The following is a 23,471-nucleotide window of genomic DNA, read 5'->3' on the forward strand; positions in this document are numbered from 1 at the left end:
AGCAGGATGAAGAAAGGACTAGAAAAGGCTACAGAATTAAGCTTTTTTAGAGGAAATGCACCATCCAGGTTGATAGATCATAGGATATTCTGAGTTGAAAGAGACCCACAAGGATCATCAAGTCCAACTCTTAAGTGAATGGCCCATGCAGGAATCAAATCCATAACCTTTGTGTTATTCGCACCATGCTCTAACTAACTGAACTAGGCTGGCTGCTCCTTTGAAAGAAGGCTATATAAATCAGACTCCAAACAGTTCTAATACTGTATGGTCAGTGAAGAATGTTAAACTGCAGACTGCCTTCTGAAAAGAACTTGAAAATGGCAAATGGGTGTAACATAAATACACCGGACATTAACAGTTCAATTTGTGGATGAAAGACAAGGCCAAGCCCCTAAGAATACAGATACCTACAAACTGATCTGATAATAGGAAGAGTTTTGCAATACAAGATAATAATAATAAAACAGGAAAGACGGTTACAAAATCTGTTCTTGCAGGAGTCCTGATTACATCATGAATTTAGGAGATTATAAATTATTGCCTTTACTACTTCCTCTAGTGCTTTACATTCTGTTTACCAAACAGAAATAGCATACAAGGAGTTTGTAGCAGGTGTTCCACTTTGCTGTGCTGCAGCAGAGTCCCACTTGGCCACCACTGGCCACACGCCAGCAGTGGGGCACCTCTGCAGAGCCAATGTTCCAGCCCACAGGACAACTCCAGAGCTGAGGCACAGCTGGGGCACGTGAACGGATTCAGAATCCAGCACTATGTAACCAAAAGCTGCTGCTGCTGCTTCTGAAATGTTAGCGGCTGGACAGACATTTTCCATTGCAATTACATGATGCTCTTCTAGTTTTGCATCTGTGTTCGTGAATACACTGCAACTCAGTGCCAAATTGCAACTGTTCTCACAAATATTCCTTTCTAGCCAGAGACCAAGTACTTTTAAAGCTGGTCTCTGGTCAGGATCAGGCTAGTTCAGTTACTATTCTTAATTGTGAGTCCCTATTACACAAGCCCACACAAATACTTCAGCCCAGAGCCAGGAATTCCCCTTCATTTTCCATCACCTCAGCCTGTACCATCTGGTAAACAAAAATACAGAGTCTCTCATCTTAGAGGAGCAGCTTATCTAGACATGGGTTATAACACTTTCTTGCTACATATCCAGCCTGTGGAACTTCAGTCTCACCTGCCTTCCTGTTTCACCTGGGAGGTTTTCCTTTCCTCCTGGCTGGGCCTAAACGCTGAGATGCCTCCAGAACAAGGCTTTTATTGCATGTTCATAGCCAATAATGCAGTTCATCTCACAAAGAACCACGGGGATAACCCCACTGTCTTGTCCTTGCAAGATACACAACAATAAGCAACCTCTTACTGGAAGGCTTACAGAACTTAACAACCATAGAAAACCTACTGCCACCATTCAGAACTTGAGAAGGATTTATTCTAACACAAAGCAGCCTTTAAGACCATATACCAGTAACTTTTTAGGAAATTAATAATGGCTTTTGTCACATAATATATCGGTCTTGCTAACTGCACAGTGAAATAGGGGAATGTTAAGGGCTTTTTAAAATGGCCCAAAATCTACTCTCACAGTTAACAGCTATTCAAAAATATAATTACAAAATTCTCGTAGTCAAGCACAGCATAAAGGTATTTTTTCCACTACTGCTTTTCACAGATCTCAAGATCACAAAGCTTCTACTCAAAACTTAAATGCTACGGTATTGAACTTGCAGGACAGTGGTGCTTAACAGATGATCATGTATCTCTGTACAACTGCCAAACGAGAGCGAGAGAACAGTCTAAAAGTGACTTTGCTATATTTAGGAATAGCACAATCAATACAATACAAACATCAACTCCACAAATATAATGCGGGTTAGTCGCCAATGCCTGGAGCCAGTACATCTGCAGAGAAAAAAAAAGTATGTAAATAAATAAATAAATAAACAAACAAACAGTTAAATCAGTCTGATAACACATGGGGAAAGATTCTAATAAAAGAATTTGCCAGACACAGAAGAAATGCTTTCTTTCTTTTGGGGGAATTTACCAAATCTCTACACAAGTTTAACAATCTCTTAGCTGTTCTTCACATGTTTACTTTGATTTTGCTTTAGCTACTGTGAGACTGTTAAGCAGCCAAAAACATTAAGGTGATACCACACACAGGTGCAAAATGACGGGAAAAAAAATAGTGGCAATCTAACAACCTCTACTGACAAAATAACTGACTTTGCAGCTCAGAGGGAAATGTTGCACTATAATCTGGATGCAATCAAATCTCTGGTGGGTTTGTAAATCATTGCTAAGAATAATCTGTCTGGTTGTTTATACTATTTAGAAGAATACTGGTGTCGACACCCAAAGTTTCATTTCCATGTTGGCCTGAACTCTTCCTTCTGTAACTGTTCGCAGACAAACTTTTGTCATGTCTATTAGTCAGACCTTCTGGAACAGTCAAACATTGAAGTTATTAGGCCTCCACAAATTACAAGTGATAACTCCCATGTAGAAAAGGAAGAAAGAGAAAGAAAACATCTACCACCAGACTTAAAAACATCCATGGAAACAGTACTGTGGGGTTTTACATTTACTGTGTTACTAACTTCTGCATGGTATACGTGCCATTCATGATGAAAAATCCTACCAATGTACATGGCCACAAAAACAAAGAGATTTGACTACTACAGTTTGGATGTGGGTTTTTTTGGTTTTTTTTTTTGTTTTGTTTGGTTTTTTTTTTGTTTGGGTTTTGTTTTTTTTTTGTTCTTGTGCTTTTTTGAACTAAAAGGTTATCATACAGTATTAACCTCTACCAGCTAGTTTTAATGTCTGCAATTTTATCCAATGGAAGGAAAGAGAGGGGAAACAACAGTTGAAGGCATCTGTTCCCAAATGTTTGATTGGATATGGTTCAGAGAGTTTGCAGTCCAACTCTTCAAGAAGAGGTGCTCTTACTAAATAATACAAGAACTTTGTACATGATCTTGCACCTGCTCTTTTCAGTGGAAAACACATTTATACTGTTCTTCACTTCTCGATGTTTCTGAGCCACAGCAACCAAGAGTAAGGAACCTAAAAGGTGCTCCCAAAATGCAACACACATAAATCCATTGCTGTGTGTGGTTGGGAATGACTAATTCAGTGCATTTAAAATTAGTAATTTTACTTACATGCTCCGAGTTTTTAAGGACACATTTTTTTGTTGCTGCTATTACAACCAACTAAATTTAATGTGGAATCACATTTTTGTTATTGCTGCCATTACATATTAACTACATTTGACATGAAATCAGCTAAACAAATATATGTACACTCCTATCTTCATTATCTCCATTCATCCCTGGGCATTTAACTGATAGTGCTATAATTTATTTCTGTATATATAGATGGATGTTCTTTTATAGCCACTGGATCAAGCTTCAGTGTTTAAGACAAAAGGTTTTTGAACCTTAGTTTTCTCTGAGCAAGATTTGGAAACCTTGCCATCTGTAGCCTCTACCTCCTCTCACTGAATTGAACCCCTAGATCCAGGGCACTGTGTTCAAATAACCAAAAGCCACCCACATTGCTTCCTTCTATTTCTCACTTTTTGAATCATAGTAGTATGAGTAGAATACCAGAGAGAGAATACAAGTATTTCCAAGTACTCAGAAGGAGGCTCTTTTCAAGAGCCCTTATTAGTAATCCAGCTCTGCTCCCACTGAAATTACTGGGACTTTTAACACGCTCTTGAAAAAAAAAAAAAAAAAAAAAAGTAAAAAATTAAATCAATGGCTCAATTAAGGAAATGCTACATACTTCTGCAAAAGTTTTCCTGAGAGGCCAGTGAAGAGTTTCACCTAATCTTTCCCTGATGCTATTTGCTTTTTCGCTTCTCCAAACGTTACCCAAAAGTTCTGACATTACCCATGTCCCATAGCCACTTTCTTCTTACAGCAGAGGAAGAAGAACTTTTTCCTCCAGCGAGGAATTACCAAGGGAAACAACTGATGAGCATTTCAAACGGAGACAATACTTGGTGAAGAATAAGGGTTACTGAGCCTTGGAATAACAAAACCAATCACTCAAGACAAATTTCAGAGTTATAGCATTTGTTAATTTTAAGCATAATTAACTTGTGAAACTCATCTGGCCTAAGAAGACATGATACAACATGTTTTAGCATGCAACAACATGGAGTTGTGGCTGTGTACCACAAGCAGAGCCTAAATGTAAAAAGCCAACACACAAACTTATTTTTAAATCTATTTCGGAGAAACTGTCTGAGGACATAGGTAAGAGGCTATCTGTATTAATTTTAATGGTTCCTCACATGTAAGAACAAACTTTTAAAACAGCTTTGTTTATTTGTTCAGTACAGAGAATTACTGCAAGGGAGACTAATATTTATAACAATACTAGTCAAAATATTCAGTCTCTATTCCCAAGATCATCCCTCCAACTGAGGAAAGCAAGAAACAAAAAGCCCCATCTGCCAAAACCAGCTCAAATTGTTTCTATTGTTGATTTCTTTTGAAGTCAATGATACTGAAGCCTTGGGCAAATGCTTACCAACCAGGTCCCCCATTTTAGTTTTCCAAATAGCTATCCAAACAAGGTTTTCAGCTTTATAAACAACTAAGCCTTTACAAAGAGATATGTTTTAAACTGATCCAACTAAATTACGAACAAGATCAAGTATTACTCAAGTGCTGCCTTTCAAAAGGCAACAGCTGAAACTTTTGATTCAGATTGGGAAGAGCAGGGCTTACTGGTGCTCAAGGGGAGGCCCCAGGCAGTAATGCTTATTTTCTCCTCCACTTTATTTTATAAATGCATCTAAGGATCACTGTGACTGGACCAGCAACTATGGAAAACAGTCAATACCCACCATCACCACACACAATGCAAACACTAGAAATATGCACATAAATCACACATATGGTTCCTAGGACACAGGCCCTTCAAAGTGAGGGGCTCTGTTTACACGAAGTACAACTCCTATCCATCAGAGCAGCTTATGAGCACAACAGGCTTTTGAAGCTGAAAATGTTCTTACCCTGAAAAGGGTATTGTATTAAGGCAGCAGATAACCCTGCTATTGATTTGGACAGAGCAATCCTCTCAGAAGCATTCAAATAGTGGCTTGGTTTTCAAAACTTGGGGAAGAGAAATTTAATTTTCATAGGCCTTAAACACATACTAAGTTTCTAATTCTAGGACTCTACTTTCCTTCCCCACTCCCTTAAGAGCTTTTTCAAAATGGAAAGTATGGACTACAAACTTCTTTTGCAGAAACTTTCTAATGGAAACACCAGCTTCCTTGCACACCCATTCAGCTGTATACAAATTGAGGCAACCTGTCATAGAGGAATTTCACAGCATCCCATACTTCTTTCACCATCTCCCTCAAACACATTAGTCAACTTTATTCTGTGCTCTTGAAATTTGTAACATTAGACACCTGAAGCTAAATGAAATACTGAAATATATTGAAGTACTATAGTTTTGTTGAAGATGGCACATGAAAAAATTCTTCTGGCTGTTTTTGGAGAACCAGAGAAGGAAAGTGCAGAAGCCTGTTTTTGGGTTGCATTAAATTTTCTTTACCCCTTTTCAGATGAATTTAAGACAATGGAAATAAGCTAGATACCTTATGAGTTCCTTCCCAGATACAAAACTGTCAACTACTTACTGCAGTCAGCAGGACCTGCCAGCTCCTCAATGATCCTATTTAATTCACCATGCTATAAGAGTGTACACACCCTTCACACTTTACAATGGAATACCTAGATTAAAAACAAAAAAAATTGCCCACGAGCATCCCAACAGCAAATAATACAGTTTAACTCAGCCCCATTGGTAAAATTAGGTAGGCAGTTTTGCTACATTGCTTTTTTAGTTATTTGCCTATCAGATCATACCTTCCTTAAAATATATTTACATTTCCCCCCAAAAAAGTTCAACCCACTCACACAGAATGATTTTTACTGCTCACACACAAAGAAGTAGCTGGGAGTAATCTGCCTTTGGGTATACAGATACATTGGAAATCAAATCAAAGTGAGATCTGATATTGGGGGGTGTATATATATATGGAGAGAGGGAGAGAGAGAGAGAGAGAGAGAGAGAGAGAGAGAGAGAATGGCTATTATTCACACCTGGCTATGATAATATGACTTGGCAAATACAGAGGGTCAAATGCCTCCGCTCTCCCCCCCTCCATATTGTGCTGCTATAATTGGTCACCAGCAATGTGACACAGAAAAGGTTTGTACATTTGCACTCAGTTGGCTCATGTCCAGACAAGGCCTGGGGAGGGAGAACTTCCCAAGAGTCCCTGTTAGACACACACAGTTGGAAGAAAGCCTGCAAGACCGAAGATTAACAATCTACAAAAACTCTCCACCACCCAGACTATGTTGGCCAGCTGAAAAGCTTGGCCCCAGATTTCAAACCTGTCTGTCGGACACCAGACCTGGCAGTGCCTGAGGCCAGCAGCAGCTCTGTTTCCAGGCTGCTTAGATAACAACTGTGCAGCCAAGGGATGGACTGGGAGAAGTTATTTTAAGTTGCAATTACTAGTTCATACATTATCAAAAGAGCCAGAGGAGTACAGTCATTGCTGCTAATAGCTTCCTTTTCTCTTCTGAAAGAGCCACAAGGATTTTAGCCATGGCAACTAAAGGCAAAGTAAATAGCACCAGGTGAAGAGTTAGGTGCACACTACTGCTACTGCTACCACCCCAGGGAACTCCAGTGCCTCCCATTTTTTTTTCAGGCAGTCCTACTGAAACAGGTCTGACATGCATCTCTCTTTTTTTCTTGTAGAAGTACTTAACCAACCTCTTTCTTACAGAGGATCCAACAAACCCACTATGTAGTGGCAGTGCTCAAAATAAAGGACTGCTCAAGCAGCCCTCTCTCTTCAGCTGAGGGTTGGGTAGCCTCAAATGCACACAGAGGTTGGGTGGCAAAGTACTTCGCACTTTCAATCACTGAGTGGACAGGAAAAGTGTTGGAAATGAGAGCAGGAAGGAAAAGCAGCGCTACTTGCACATCAGGCGAGGCAGAACTTCAGAAGGGTTTAGCAGCAAGGTGACAGAGCATGAGGTATTCTCCCTTTGCTACACACAAACTAATTCCAACATGAGAACAAACACTAATGTCAGAGACAATATTAAAAGTCATTGCCGTAGCACAGAATTCAGCAGGCAAGGTTAAGAGGTGAAGGACAGCCTGACCTTACCACAAGTTCATCTGAAGTCATAAGGCTGAATGATAAGTACGTAAGTTTTTACTTCCATGAATCCTTGCACAGCTACACCTTGGCAATGGATTTCTCTTAGATCAGTCACACAGCCATTACTGACACCAGAGACTGATCATCATAAATTTTATGCTCCCATACTGGTGGCACCCACAGTTTAGAAACAATGGTCCCATCAATCCTCCAGACCCACTACTGGCTACCAAATACAGTATTTTCCGACAAGTATTTATTGAAAGTATTTTAACAGGATTATATAGACCAGCTGCATTAATTTACTACAGCCTTTCAGACTACTGTGACTTTCAGAAGTCAGACATTATGTTACTTTATTTTATTTATCATTGAAAATTTCACATGCTCTAAAAAAGCATATATGGTACCCATCCACCACTAAGAGGTAAAGAACTGTGTGCTTTCCAGTTTTCTAAACTAGGTTCTGGAATATTTTCTTACCATTTTGGTAAAAATTGTTGCAGAAGCTACAGTGATGTTTTGTCTTTCTCTAATACATTATAATGTTCCCCACCCCACTTCCTGAGAGGAAACTCACCAAAAGGTTGTAGGATTTTAATTGTTTTTTTTAATCTGGCAAGAAGATACTGCTCTAAGACTGTGCCACACACAAACTGGATGAGCAGCCAACTGCTGAGTGGGAAGCTCATTAAAAAGGGCCATTTGCTTGCCATATGTCTCTTTCTTCTAAACAGACTAATTCTAGTCATTAGAATTTTAACCAGAAATGCAGATTAGCAAAGCAACTTTTTGTTAAAATGGCACCAGAAATTTTCATAAGCAGAATATTGAGAGCCACTCGGGGCTCAGAGCAAGTTACCAGTTTGACAGGGGAGCCCTGATTCCACAGCAGGGTTGGCAGAACACCTCATCCTTGCCAGGCTGGTGTTTCCTGACCTCCCAGTGGGGAGCCCTTGTCCCTACATCTCTTCCTCCTCCTGCCATCCACCGCCACCCATGCTGCTGCTGCTATTGTCCCCTACTTCCCCCCCTCCACCAGCACTTCCCCCTCACTCCTCTTCCTCCCTGCTACTGCCCTAACACTCCCTCAGCCACCAGGATGACTACAGGAACATAAGATGACAAGATCAGCCAAGCCTGTCTGCCATTAAGAAGTCTGTGCACTTTGCTCCCAGCTTAGGAAGGCAGCACAAGCACATCTGCTCACAGCCAGCTACCTAGAGCAGCTCCTGGAGACCTTTGGATCCACTAGATCCATCGGATCCTTTGACACCTTTGTGTGTCTAACAGTGTGTGTACTGACACACCAAGAGACAAACACAAGTAACCCACAGACTTCCTGAAGTGGGACAGTGGTCAGTCAGCAGCAATCAAACTGAAAAAAAGGGAAAACAATCAACCAACCCAACCCTTAGGATTTCGAGTCCATCTCAGCCTTTTCTTAGACTCAGATAAAGTAGTTTTTCAGAGAGGAACATATGCATACTAGATCTTATTATAAATGTCAGTCTCTCTTCTATTTACATACTGTTTTAAGACACTACCAGTCTGAACTCAAATTCAGGTTTTCTGTTGATTTTATCGAGAATGTTTGTCTAAATTCACGTGTTATGTTTCTATAGCAACTCTCCTCTTGGAAGGTTCAACAGCACTGCATAGAAAAAAATCTGATATCATGAACAGTTACAGGTACTGACCATTTCCCCCATCCAGCATCCCACAGTGTCTAGTGAAGCCTAAAGCTGAATTAATATCATACAGCAACTTCATTCCTACTCAGGGTATTTCTCATCCCACACCCCAGGATATGCTGTAGCTCCTCTCCTACACTGACTCTGAGGGACACATCCTTCCCAGCAGTTGGTTCTGGGTTTCTAAGTCACACTTGTACAGATCTCTCAGCTATGATCCATGAATCTAATGCAGTACTACTTTGTTTTTCTTCTATTTTTGGCAGTGCCATTTGTGTAGCAAATTCTCCTACATACTTTGAATCCTAGTAATTAATTTAGCAGAGACATAGTAGCTAAAGAACTGGATTATTCAAGTTACCCTGCCCATCCATCTCACCCCTGTTTCACTTTCCCCATCAAGCTTCACAGTGATCCCACTTGGTCTACACAGACTTTGCTTTTTGAGTCTGGAAATGCAGAGGCCCATGCGGCATTTTATCAGAGACAGTGTTCAGCAAAAGTACTGATTGGAGAAAGCTTTCTCCTCCACAGACACATAGCTCACACTTGCCTATGCTCAAAAGGTTACTAATTGTTAAAAAAATTAAAATACACAAACAATTATTCTGGCAGCACACAACAAATGCACTTCCCATCATTTTGATGAAGATCTTCAGGTGTGATCTTGCATCCTACTCACACATCCCTCTTCCTTTTTGAGCACGTGTGCAGCCATCATAATAAAAATGGGACCTTTCACATGATGAGCTGGTCCACACACAGCAAAAGAAGAATCAGGTGAGTGCCATGAAACAAGGCAACAATGAATAGATGCAGCCAGCTTGAATTATTTCAGCCACTCAAATGCAGCCAGCCAGCCTTGGCTGGCTACTCCCAGTCCACTGCAATACAGGACTCATGTGAGATGAACCGGAAAGGTTGAACCAGTGACAAATATTTAAAGAGCATGATGTGAAGGTGCCTCCCCTGAAAAATATAACCTTCTTAACACATTGATTTAAAAGGTCTTTCTTACTCTACATAGGCTATCAACCATCCAAGATGACAGTAGCATCTGTCAGTGCTGTAGATTTTGTGACAGGTGGCTCAGCAGCCTGGCGTTCTTAGTTTGAGGACATTTATGAAAGCCCTCTTACAGCGTACAATGATTTCCTTCTTTGCCCCTGCTCCACCTGCTTTTGGGGTCAAACTGAACACTTGGGTTCACCAGAAGAGTTGAGTCTCACCTGCAGTAGAGGGAATGAATGGAATACAGAGCTTCATGTCTGTACATAAAGCTGCGAGAAAGTAAGTACAGGCTTTCAGTTTCTCTCTGTTGCACAGGTCCTTCAGAGCAAGAAGTTAAATACCCTTGTTCCTCCTATCCAGGTAATAATGGTCACCTTTGCTATTAGTGTTTATAGCTTCCCCCCCACCACTGAAACCAGTCCATCTCTGCCAACTGAGAACAGAAAAGCTCTGCACAACAGCCCATGACAGAGGAAAGAGCCAGTTTTTCCACTTCTTTAACTTTCAAAGCTCACAGAAGTGCCTTTCCCTGACACAGCAGAATCACTGACTTGGATCACAGGCTAAATTAAACACACAAATTACATTCTCAATATAAACAGTTATACATGACTTAAATAGCACGGTTTTATTTTCCTATTGGCACCAATTGGTACAGTAGTTCAGTCAAAGCTTAGGACATCAGTGATGTCAGTTGCTTTAATTGGCAGCACTGACGTGACCAGCTCTCGTTCCCAGACATGAAGTGTGCCGGTTTCCATAGGGAGGATGCTGACCGAAGAATTCCTACCACACTTCCTATCAGTTGTTTTGAGCAGCAAATACTGCCACACCAGCAGAAAAAAAAAGGGGAAAAAAAAAAAAAAAGTCCAGTCCTCGGAGCGGTGCTGCAATCCAGCCGGTTGCCATGGTGACATGATGACTTGTTCACATGGCAACATACCTTCGGTCCACTATTAAAATGATTAGGCATCCAAAAATTCACAGGATGACGCCATCCTGTGAGACAGATTTCTCTGCAGCTCCCTCCCTAAACACACATGACCTATCAAAACTCCTGCTCTACATTCCTGCCAGCTGGGTTCTGTATTTACAGAAGGAAAAGACATCAATAATTTTTGCCTTGCTTGTTTGCCATGTTGGCTCAGTTGTAACAGTTCCCCCTCCAGCCCCCAGAAGGAAAAGGGACAGTCTGTCTGAAAGAGATTTGATAGACTAATTATAGAAAGCTCATGGCAATTTCTTCCCTCACAAATTCCCATGCAGATTTAGTTCATCTAACAAGTCATAATGTCTCTAAAGGAAAAAGTGGGGATGAACTTGAAACGAAGTGAAGCCAAAAGCAGAAGAATCCACCAAATGAAAAGAAGTGTGCGGTAGCCCATAACCAAATTCCCCAAGCATTAAGGACTGTACTTCTTTGCAAGAGTCTTCACCTGCTACTAGCATGAACAATGATCCAGGTAAGAGTCATGGGATAGTTGCACTGGTGACTGCTTCATTCCTAGCAGTCACATGTGCTTGCTCTCTTCTGCACCTGGTACTCTGTATGAAAATTCATGCAGTGTTACATAAGAGATTAATAAAAGGCATCATCACCCATATGAACCATCAACTCAAAATATACCATTTTTCAGAATTTAATAAAAATTCTTCCCCCAAGTTTGCACAGAAGGGAAAGCATATTTTTTAACTGATTAAACATAGCCTTTACAACTCCCTTCTCTTTATTCTTTTCTCCCATCAAGGGATAAGTTCAAGGCCAGATGGGTGATATTAAAATTGTGAAATTCCTACTTTAGGAAAACTGGTGTGAAGTTCCAGATTGCAATTACAGACCACAGGTTAAGAGACCCACTTTGAGGTTCTTAACGGTCCTTAAAGACTTTTAACTGTATGGTTTTCTGTGGGCCTGTCATGGTAGGCAAGGGGTGAAGCAGCTTCTCACTTTATTCATGCCTTGCTCAGTGCCTAGAAACAGGCACTGTTTCTCTGCCCCAGCCTTGCTGGCAGCAGCTCACCAGCTGGGTAGGCTGTAGTGCTCATACAACTCCTCCCTTTTGAATTCTGAAGTTAGACCTCATGAAAAAGGAGAACAGCTGTCTCTTGGGAACTCAGGAGCCACATTTTCAATTTCCTTGTAGCTAGTGCTTCGGATAGCTTCAAATCATTAGAAATGAGGGATCAGACTGGAGCCTTGAGTGCAGCCCTGAATACACCTCAGATTCCCAGTGGGGATCAGCCTTTTTCTCTCAGCTTCCCAGTGGTTAAGTTAGGCAGCTTTTAAGACCCCCTCCCAAGCACTTAAGTCTTTCCAGCAGCATGCAAATGAGCCCAGCACTCCACTGTACCAGGCAAGAGCTAAGGCAAAGTAATTCAAGCAATGCCAAGCAAATCCCGTGTGATTCAGGCCATCTCCCAGTCTTCTGGGAACCAGTTTCCTGGCTGCTATTCCACCCTTCCCTCAATTGCAATCTTTCAAAAAGTCATCCTCCCCAGTTAATTTCTTTTGTATGAGCCTCTAGAACTTTTTCCTAATTGATGCAGCTCCAATAGGCTTTTTTGCTGCCCATGGACATCTGAAACAAGCAAACAAAATGAAACAAAAAAACCAACCACCACCTTACAGTGAATGCTTGTAAGGTCACAGCTGAATTTCAGCAACTTTCAAGTTTGCAGACTTTGAGTAACAGCCAAGAGCTGTGGAAGTCTGAGAGGAACATGTGATACTCCGAGCCATCAGTTGTAAAAGCTGCAAGTTTTCCCTCTCTCTTCCTACTTCCTTTCTCACAAATAAAACAAATTCAATGCTGAAGCAAATCTTAGGGGTTTTCTTTTTAAAACAAGCATAAGATTATACTTGTGCTGAAGTCAAGGTAGAGGAGAGCAAGACAGCTGTATCTAAAAGGATACAGTTCTTCCCACTTAGTAGCTCACTGTAATAGGATTGAAAAATATCACTGTCATCACAAGGTTTTAAGGTACCCTTTAAGGTACCAAGCAAATCCCATGAAACCAAGCATATTTTATAGCAGAATTGGTGTCTACAAACCACAGACCCTTACTCCAGGTTAGAAAGCAAGACAGAAAATGCAAGTATTTTCTTTCCATGAACTTCTGGAACACAGTCAGACTTTTCCTCCATTACTTGGAATATTACTACCCTGTGAACTGATCCTACTTTTCTCATTACATCAAAGAGCAACAGTCTTTGAGGGCTGCAGACTCTTACCGCAGTTCCAGTTTTCCAGTCTGGCCCATCTGAAATATCTGAAAGGTAAATTTGAACTAAAGGAGTGTTGAACATGGTATCTTTAGAAAGCTGGATCCAAACTTTGATATAACCACCCACCAAACGGAACATCAAGCAAATTCTACAAGTTCTGTAGGGGATACCAGAAATCTCCCATAGACATAAGGTTGTATATGTGCAAAGAAAGAAAGTTTCACAGTCTGCTGATTTTAACTCATGAGAATGGTAACTTCAGGGAAACTAGACACTGCAAAAAAGTCTGGCTGAGTCCAGAGAGATGAATTCAAGTGAAAGATTCTTGATGAAGTGAATTCTTCATCAGTGCAACCTGATGAAGAATTGCACAGCGTCGTTTCACTCGACGCTAAATTCGAATCATCTCTCCACACTGAAAAGGTATTGCTGATCCATAGCTTCCATTTTGGGAAGCTGTCAGCACACAACTCTACAAGAAGGGGGGAGGGGGGTGAGAAAAGGGAAGACATATGTATACTTTCCTTAGCAGTTATAAAACAAAATGCAAAGTAGATGAGATTCTCCAACACGTTATCTGATAAACGGGGAATATTTCATTAAAATTAGGTAAAAAGCTGCTACTTCACCAGGCTGGCTAATAGGGGGAGATGAAAGAACAGGAAGAACAAGTGCACCCAGAGATGCAAAAGAAATAAGCAATTTTTGCCAGCAATCTCATTGACTGCATTTTGATACTGCACTGTAGATCAATGGAGACATGTTTGCCAAAATTCAAATGGGTACAGAAAGTGAAGTAACAAACAGACAGGACCATGGGAAGGTCTGACAACTTGTTGAAGGTAACTCTTCGAGGAAGAAAAAAGAGGAATATGGATATTTGCTTGTATATAAGAGTTCATCCAGTTTTTCAAGGCGACAGGTTTGAGAAATCAGGAATATGAAGAATTTCCAGACTACAAAGCTGTGATTTCCTAGAATAAAAAACACTAAGTCTTTGTGGGGAAAATGAGGTAGCAACAAACTAAAATCAAGTCAATAAATATATTTTAAAGCATAAACACTTCCAGAAAAGCATGTAATGATGCTATATGGGCAATTACAAGTGTTACAGACATTACTGATTTCAGAGTTGAGGAGGCACAAACTGTTCAATAAAGTGAATGCCCTCTCTCTCTGCAATATTCAGGCAGTACTTTACAATTTTAAATGAATACCAAATACACCTTATTCTACATGTTTATGGGGAAAGAAAGGTTGCAATGCTCAAGAAACTTCCCACAGTCAAGTATTCAGAACTACAGAAGTCATATTTCTCTTTTAAAAGCATGAAGGCTATATGCTGGTGGCAATGCTTTCTCTTATTAGAAGAACTTGTGAAGAAAAGTTTTCAAACCTCCAGTTTCTTTTCAGATGTACAATCCTTTTCAAGAAAAGAAAGAAAAAAACAAAACGAAACTTGGGTACTGGGTGGGTTAAATGTGTGTGTAGGTTGTTTTCTTGGTTTTTCTTCTGAGGATATCCATTCATTAATCATTTACAAGCCCACATACACATGGCAGCCTGCCTCTCTCAAGCGCACAGCATTCGGGCTCTGCTCTCTAGGAAGTGATACTCAGCTGTAGAGCACGAAAGCCTCAGGAGAACTATGTGATAGCTCGGTGCCAGGGTAAGTTCAAAGCAAAACACAAATCAGAGTACAAAACATTTTGTATCAGGGAGTGGTGTGCCTGTTGGCTGGAAAGGACTCACCTAAGTTCTCTACTCCAGAGCAGTGTGTCCCTCCCTGCCTTAGATCTCACACACCTCTTTGAACTTAAAATTACCCCATCAGAGCTGTGCTGCTCAACTCACTCAGAAGAGCAGGCATAGCTTTCCCTGGCACCACTCGCTCTTCTCAAGGATGCAAAGCTTTGGACAAAACGCTCTTTGTCCAGCACCACCTTCCCTGATCAGCAGACAGCATTAAATTGCATCTGAGGGAGTGGAGAGTCTGAATTGAACTTAAGCAGGCTCCCACTTTGTCCCCGAAGTAACACAAGCTGGCAGCAGATACCATAATGCTGACAAGCAAAGGATGTGTGCCACTCTAATGTTTTTTCTTCTCCCCCGGGCCAGGAAGAGAGCTCTACAGCAAATTTACAGAAGACCCAACACACTAGAAACATCTAAGAGTGCTCAGCATTACCGAAGGAAAAATCGGAGCTCTTCCAGACCTTGGATGCATCAGGTTCAGGGTGGCTAATGAGAAACAGCAGCTGCTGTTGCTGTCATCATCTCAAGACAACTGGGAGATGCCTAATTCACACCATGCTCTCCTCCCTCAGTGTCCAGGGGATGGCTATTCCAGAGTGGATAGCAATAGGCCTACAGGGATCGCGAAACTGTGCCTTGGAGGCAGCCATGGACCTGAGAGAGAAACTTCTGCAACTGCATGTTGCCAAATGTCAGGGAGCTGTCCTGCTGCCAAGGCAAGTTCGCTCCTGAGAAGACCTGCAGAGAGCGTCTTCCTCCATGCTAGCAGGGCACGGGGAGGAACAGGCCCATCAGGCACCACTCCGTGATTAACAAATCAAACCAGTAGGAACAGGTTTCAGTAAGGTGTTTGTTGTACACCAGTTCCAACAGCAGAGAAGGGCCTTCTGACTCATTCCATCCAACACCCCACCTGGGGAAGGTTCACATGACAAGGTTTTATATTTCCTCATTTAAAAGGCATTAAGAAAGCTATCAGCACACTTAGGTAAGCAAGCAGACCAGGGCATCAGTGATTACTCTGTATTAGCAGTTCCACACCTGCACTCTGTGGAAGGGAGGCGTGAGTTCACAGGAATATTTTCAACAGCCCGGATGTGTTACGGTGTGGCACACCCTGGAATAGGGTGTTACTTTCTAATATCTTTATAGAAGTATTTTTGTTATTAGTTGCCTCCTATGTGCACACAGGTGGCAGCAGAGACAAAAGAGGGATTCCTTCCTAACTCTGGGCAAAACTGAGTAGACAATTACAAAAAAAGAAAAGGATTTTTACATTCGTATGTTTGGGGTTTTTTTAATGTAATCTCAGAGTAACAGTTTTCCTCTCAGAATGGAAAAAACCAAACAGACAGTTAAGAAAATGAACCATCAGTTCCAACAACAGTGATAAGGCCCTAAAAACCCCCAACATTAAAAGTCCTGTAATGATTTGATTAAACGTGGGAGTGCATATTTGGGGCAAAATTACCTAAATGCTGCCAACCCATCCCAAAGTACTTTTTCCTTTCATTGCATGCACTCACCAACACTAGCATGGCCTTTGAAAGAAAAGAATGCACTGTGTAGGTGGGGGTATGCACACACTCCACAGCCTTCTGTGCCACTTTTCCTGTACAGCAGGTTTTAAGCAACCACATCCAACTTGATCAACCACTTTCACATCAATAATCTGCATACATAAACAACTGTGGCCACGTAGCACAGGCATTTGCAACAGACAGAACCATTTACAGTCAGAGCAGAACACCTCTGCAGCTTGAGCTGATGCATCCTCAAAAAGCTTTAGATAGTTTTGAGCTGTAGAGTCCTAGAAGGTAATGCAAGAAGAGTCAGACAACGGCTGAAGGTTGCAGTATTAAAACTCTGAGAGAGTGTCTTTCAGTTATCACAGAATACATCTGAGATGTGGTCACCAGCATATCCCTGGGACACATCTTCCTATGCAGAACCTCTGCAGAAGAATGAAAGTATCCTCCTTGGCAAGCAGCAGCACGGCAAAGTGTAATTCTGCAAGGTACCAACATTCCCTGTGTATCTTCCAAATTCAGATCATAAACCAGCGTTTTCCAGAGGCTACCAGGGGAGACATTTATCAAGGTAAAGGTTACCGTGCTGCCTAAGCAAAATGTAACAGTAATATTTAACATCAGCTGGAGGGTATCAGTAATACACATTTGCTTTTAGAGGAGAAATCCAGGTATTAAGGATATCAGAGTACCAGGAACGAAACAAAACTAGTTCAGACAGAGAGCTGATAAGACCTTCCTGTAAATATCAAATGTGAATTGTGTATCTGAGGAAAGCAAAGGACACCAAAAGAATGTCCATCTGCTGTGATGGTTTACCTTGGATTCTTGTGAAAACTGTTCTTTCACAGGACACTATCAGGACATTAATTTTGATATGCTCTCCATTCTATATGCACATGAAGATTTCTATTGTTTTAAGAGCCAGAAACACATTAGTTACTTGGTTTTAATTACATGAAAATTTAACTTGATGCACATTAAAGAGAGAATATTCAAGAGAGAATGGTTACACTAACAGCTGTCACATATGATCTTTAATAGCAAAAATTAACCATGTCTGCCATCACCAAAAGAAACAACCAGGGTAGCAATTTCACTCAGGTTCTGTTAATATAATTTCACTTAAATGCAAAATACAGCATTTCCCTTCTTTAGTAAAGCTTTATTGTATTGTTTTGTATTTGTTGTATTGTTTAATAAGTGTATCAAAATCTGATTTAGCGAGTAGCAAAATAAGATTTATTTTATGCTCATATTTATATATACAAGTGATGACTTTGTGGTACTTAAGCCATAATCTCAGGAAAACAAAATCAGTTTCAGTGTCTCTTCCTGCTCAACTGTTACAACCAAAATAATATTGCAATTTGTGACATTGAAATTCTTCTGGGGATTAAAAAAAAAAAGGTATTCTATTAAAGCCAAAACAAACCTAGAAAGTAATTTCAATGAACTCTTATGTTCCATCTCTAAGGGTTATTCTGGTAGCCAGTACATCTTAGCGGACAGAAGTTTAAAGTTTAACCATGCAAAAAGTCAGTCCTATAATCCAGGTCAGCACCCAGCCCAGCAAGCTGGCTTAGGCAACCTGGCCTCTCCAGAGGGGGTTCTGGATCCCAGGAGCAGTGAATGTGAGGCACTGCACAGGGCAGCACTGAAAGCACTCAGTGTTAGCTCATGGATTTCTGTATGCTACTCCACAGCAGCACAAGTTAATCGTTAGGGCATGGAAGACACTTCTAATTGCATTCATGTTAGCACCCAAGTGCCAAACTGCAGTGCTTTGCTAACTAATCCTTCACATGCATAGATTGAGCTCTCCTTTCATGTAGGCAAACCCATCAGACATGCTCTGGCTCTGCAAGTTAGCCCAGACCACATTTGTGACGTTCCTTAGGCAACACTGGAGCTCATGGTGCATTCAGTAAGTGCTGTCACTAGGTGGAAGTTTCTGAACTTTAAGATATTTTCATCTCATTAATGAGGGTTTTGTGGCAGGCAACTTTCTTTGACAGCAAAATGTATTTTGCTAACTAAACACACCCTCTTTTCCTGCATTAACACAGGCCAGGAAGAAAAGCACATTGACACTTTTATATCTCAGGGGATAGATTTTAATTTTGCTGGTGTCTGTGTAAATTTAAGATATGGATGAATGGAAGCATGAGGAATCAGGAAACTCTGCTTAGCATATCTTTAACTTTAAAAATTAAGAACCAAGCCTCCAGTAAACCCCTTAAGATCTTCTTTCATGCCAATAACCATTTTATTTTCTGTTCTCCTTCTTCCAGGAATCAGTGTAAGAATTTTAAAACATGGCACTCAGTTTGAAGGAAGTGTTTATCTGTCCACACCACTGGAACTTATGCAGCCAGGAGGTGTAAAAAAATTGTTACTAAGCATAAGCACTAAAAACTGTTTATGCTAAGAAGGTTAACTTCGGGGAGTTTTAAAGCTGCATATATTATGACACTATATGCCATCAGACCAAAGCTTTTAAACATATCTTAGAAAAATTAACCTTCCAGCAGTGAACTCCAAGGAGAAACAGGGCATAAGAAGGCAAGTGGTGTAATTTTCATCACTGAAATAGGGTGCATCACTGCATCACTGAAACAATTCAGCCAGGTCTTGTCCAACTCAGCACACCCTCAGTGCACAGTGTTTTAAAGGAGACTGTAGCAGAGCCAAGTACATTATTCAATTGATAACTGGTTATACAGAAGACTAAACCACTAAGCCCACATCTTTATTTCATAGCCATGTCTCTTTCAGTTCACACTTTCCAGCTTTTAAAAGTTTTCTATCTACTGCTGTAAGATAAGCACTTCCCACTCACATTTTATTGTTCTGTTCAGCTTGTGAATAAGAACACTAAACAGCAGGAGACAGTATTAAAAATAATTTCCTAGGAAAGTAAAAATAATTTGAAATCGTAAAATAAATATGGATTAGTTGGATCACAGCTACTTGGAACAACAGTATTACTCTATCACCCGAAAAGGCAGACAAAGACAAGGTACTCCTGAGGAGCATTAGTTTAAAATTGCAGTATTATTATGGTGTTTAACATGGAAATATCAGAAAATCCGCTCCAGCTTGAGTGTAAAACCTATTCCATCTTTGACCAAACATTTCAAGGCAATTTCAAACTTTCACACTTGTGTCTCCAAATTCACACATGAGAAGTGCTGGCAACTCATTATGCTCAAATTGAAACCAATTCCTCTACACAGCTACGTGTTCTGTCAATGTGCTGCTCAATGAAATACATCTATTTAGCAGCCCTGGGAGCAAGTCAGTATCTCTTGCTCTGTAACATTTCTAAAACATTAACTCACAGACACAGCATGAGAGGCTTAGCTTCACTCTCTCAAATATAGTGATCAGTGTAAGTGGTAGGCAGTTCATTATTTTTGCATTGTATTTCAGGTGAACAATAGCTTTACCTGCATAATGTACAGGGATTTCTATCTTTGGCCCTATGACGTAGTGACCCTCCTCCAGACTGTGAGCTGTGATTGTTGTCCACTGCCGACACGAATGTATCAGAAGATAATCGCTCTCCCGAAGACCTTCTACAGTTTCTCCTGCAAAACAGATGTAGGGTTTTTTTAAAAACTAAAACAAGCCACACTTACTACATGAAGAATTAGGAAAACTTAACATGCATTTTATTCATATTGGTGTTTATTTTTTTCCAGATGTTTTGATAATTAAAAATTCAATTAAGTAAATTTCAACTCTACACAGTATTCACTTTTGCAGCTTAAGCATCTTACCTTCCAGAAAACAAACATGAAGCAAATTATGCCATGCATACAATATCACAGAGATGCAATCCAGATTACTGAGTAGTGGCTCTGGGGCTCCTTTTTCAGCTTTCTGCATAAACAGACTTTTCATATTTCTATTTCTGTCTGCCTATCTCACTCGATATAAATACTTGAGAGGTCCTTTAAATAAAGGAAAAAAAAAACCCCAACACATTTTCATATTTTAGAAGATCAGCATCACACTACCATACAGTAGTAACTGGATGTCACACTTTCAGATACAGAGATTTCATCTTTATCATTCTATCCCTTTGCAAGCCCTTGCTTAATTAGCCATTCAGATGTCTATAAACTTAATCCTATCACTTAAGGAGGAGAAATGAATATATATATATATATATATATATATGAAAAAGATAAAAATTCACACACACCAAAGTCCCCTCTCAGAGTGAAACTCAACCAGAAGCCTTACCAGACAATGTGTAGCTCACCTTTCTAAGGAACTCTCCTGTACTCTGGTATCTGTCAAATCCATCCCAAACACAGTCAGAGATCAAGACCCAGCCCTCTTTTCTTCCCCTGTCCCTAGTAACTCCTCTGCATTTCTGCAGAGCATCCTCCTCTCCTCTATGGTTTGCAGTGCCTGATCAGGTCTAGAGTGCTTTGCTTGGTTTTCCAGCAATTGCAAGAGCCACATAAGACGGATCACTCAATGTGCCAGCTACACATCTCGAGCATGATATATGAACAAAATTTCACAGAGCAGGGAACTGTTCTGCATATCATCACAGAACTGCTCTCACACACCTGCAGTCCTGCTCAGTACCCTTCTGCATTAAGCACACCAAAAAGCAGCCTTTCTCAAGGTGTCTTTAAAGCAGTCACTTGGATGTTCAGGAATACTCAGTAGGCACTAAACATGGGCCAAGAATAACGAAACTTCAAATTTCATTTTCCTTCTCTCCCACCAGCCCTCTGCAGCTACAGCCAAAAATAACACAAGTAGTTTAGCCCTGGAATCAAGTTTGGACAAAACCCACCCCCTTCAGCTATGCCAACAAACTGAACTTTCTCCTCACTGTCCTGATATTCCTGAAAGTCAGTGGAAGAATGAGAATTTCCTCAGCCCGGGGCAGCAGACATTTCCTCTGTTCAATCTCTGCAGAGGACAGCTATTTCCCAGTAAGCTTTTTTTTTTTGCCCACAACAGGCACTCTTCCATCATAGGCAGCAGCTTCTACACACCCAATTCCTGCCTGATTTCATGCTCCCATTCTATCAGAAAGCACCCTCCTACACGATTTAAAACACAACAACTGGTGTGTGTGAGAACTGTTAGATTTTAAATCAGAAGAGACCATTACGACCATCTGCTCCTACACCCTTTGGCCACAGGATTCTGCTTGTTTCCTCCAGAAACTTGTATTTGGCTAAACAAGGGAGAGACCTGCCCCAACCTGCAGAGTCCAATAGATGGACTTCCATGGGAATGCTGTTCCATAGCCTGTTAAACCTTAAAAACGTTCCTGTTTTGCACATTTGGGTCTTTAACTTATAACCATGGGTCAACTGCTATGATGGGAATGTAGAGGAGAAACAAAAAATGTAAAAATTAAGAAGTCAAAAGGTATATACAAAGATGCTTAGTACCAGTTATTCTTGCTCCTATGAAGGTACGCTTCTAGGTTTCCTTCTTTTCCAGAGCACAGACAGTAACTTCCAGGTAAACAAGCTGTTTCCATGAACTGGTTTCCAGGTGCTCCTTGGACCACATCCCTTGGCGGCCTAGACAGCTGCTTAACACCAGTTCCTGATCCCTGGGAAGCACCACCCCTCCACCCACAGCACACTGGGATAAGTGATCTTGTAAAGCCTCGGGAAGAGTGGCAAAATTGCCATGCATGGTGCTTCATGAGAACTCTTTGGTCCCATCCATATCTTGAAAGAAATTCAGATATATTTGCTGAAAGAATTATGCATCTGCTAATTTTTAGCAAATTATCAGCTCTCGGGCATCTCCTGTTTTCTGCTCACAGAGCAACATCTAATATGTATAAAAATTACCTTCAGCTTGCTGCAGAGCTTTACAATTTTGAGGGAGAGCACAATAATAATAACAATAATAACAGTAATAATAATAATAACAACAACAATAAGAATAATAATAAGTGGTGTTCTTTGAAACTCATGTTTCAGTTTTGAGAGTTACACTCATGCTTCCTATAATCTGTGGCAACAAGTAATTATTCTGTCCCACAACAAAATCAAACCAAGGATACTTAAGGGAAGACCTAGTATTTTACTAGTTTCACTGACAGTGGTGAACAAATTTGGAATAAATTACAAAGCATTTCCAGTATGCTTTTTTTCTGCCTTACAATCTGTAGGTATAATTTCGGAATACCCAGAAAACTTCAAGGGAGGCTGTACTCTACATCCAGGATTGCAGGGAAATAATTACAGTATGGGTCACCCTCGAAGAATCTGAGGAAGATATTCTCAGGAAAATAAAGACACCCATTATGAAAAGGTGTTTCTAGCCATGGCTCACATGCTGCGATCTGTTTAAGTGGTTGCTCCACTAAAACTGGGTGGGACAGGTGAGTGTAAAAAGAGATTAGTAAGGCAGGTCCAAGAGTGACTATGTAATTGAGTCTGGAGCGGGAAGGAGCTGTATTTCTTTAAACAGAACCTTGGAAACCACAATTCTCATTACACAAATTATTTGCTGCAACTGATTACATCGGAAACGAATTTTGTGCTTTGCCACAGGAGACTGGAGGAGACAAGGTGAAGCAGGTGTGACAGGGAGGTGACATTCCCTGTGGCTCCTTAACAAAGGGCCTGTTCTTACCAAGCCCTGATCTTTCCTAACCATAGGTGAGACAGATTCCTGGGGTTTGCTTAACAGGAAGAGGCTCCTTGTCACCAAGGGATTATTGGACTCTCAGAAACACCTGGCTAATCATGGCCTCCATGCTATGTGAGGAAAATGCGACTGAGGACAACAAAGCAACTCACTTCTGTCTTCCCTTTTCTTCTACTCTGTCTCCCCCATAAGACTTGCTCAGTGATTTTAAAGTGGCTTCTTCTTGGAGGGGAGGACCTTCGAGGCTGGAGGCACCTCTGACTGACCCTTGCTACACAACTCCTGTCCCAGCCCAACCCAGGCCAGACTTAGCCAGGCCTTCACACTTTTCTCAGCCAACCATACCTTGCAAAACAGCCACA

At 40.8% G+C, this 23,471-nt stretch overlaps 1 protein-coding gene across 1 annotated transcript in view; it reads right to left on the reverse strand.

Moving 5' to 3' along the window:
- Window positions 1-20,261, reverse strand: part of GAREM1 (GRB2 associated regulator of MAPK1 subtype 1) — an 80,837-nt gene extending 60,576 nt beyond the window's left edge. The window contains exons 1-2 of the mRNA XM_017727395.1: window positions 20,244-20,261; window positions 19,911-20,082 (exon numbers count right to left, since the gene is read on the reverse strand). Coding sequence (XP_017582884.1) covers window positions 19,911-20,082; window positions 20,244-20,261 — 190 coding nt within the window. The remainder of the gene's footprint in view (window positions 1-19,910; window positions 20,083-20,243) is intronic.
- Between the last annotated feature and the right edge of the window lie 3,210 nt (window positions 20,262-23,471).

This window comes from Corvus brachyrhynchos, unplaced genomic scaffold (assembly GCF_000691975.1).
Source record: "Corvus brachyrhynchos isolate BGI_N302 unplaced genomic scaffold, ASM69197v1 scaffold60, whole genome shotgun sequence".
Classification (NCBI taxonomy): Eukaryota; Metazoa; Chordata; class Aves; order Passeriformes; family Corvidae; genus Corvus; species Corvus brachyrhynchos.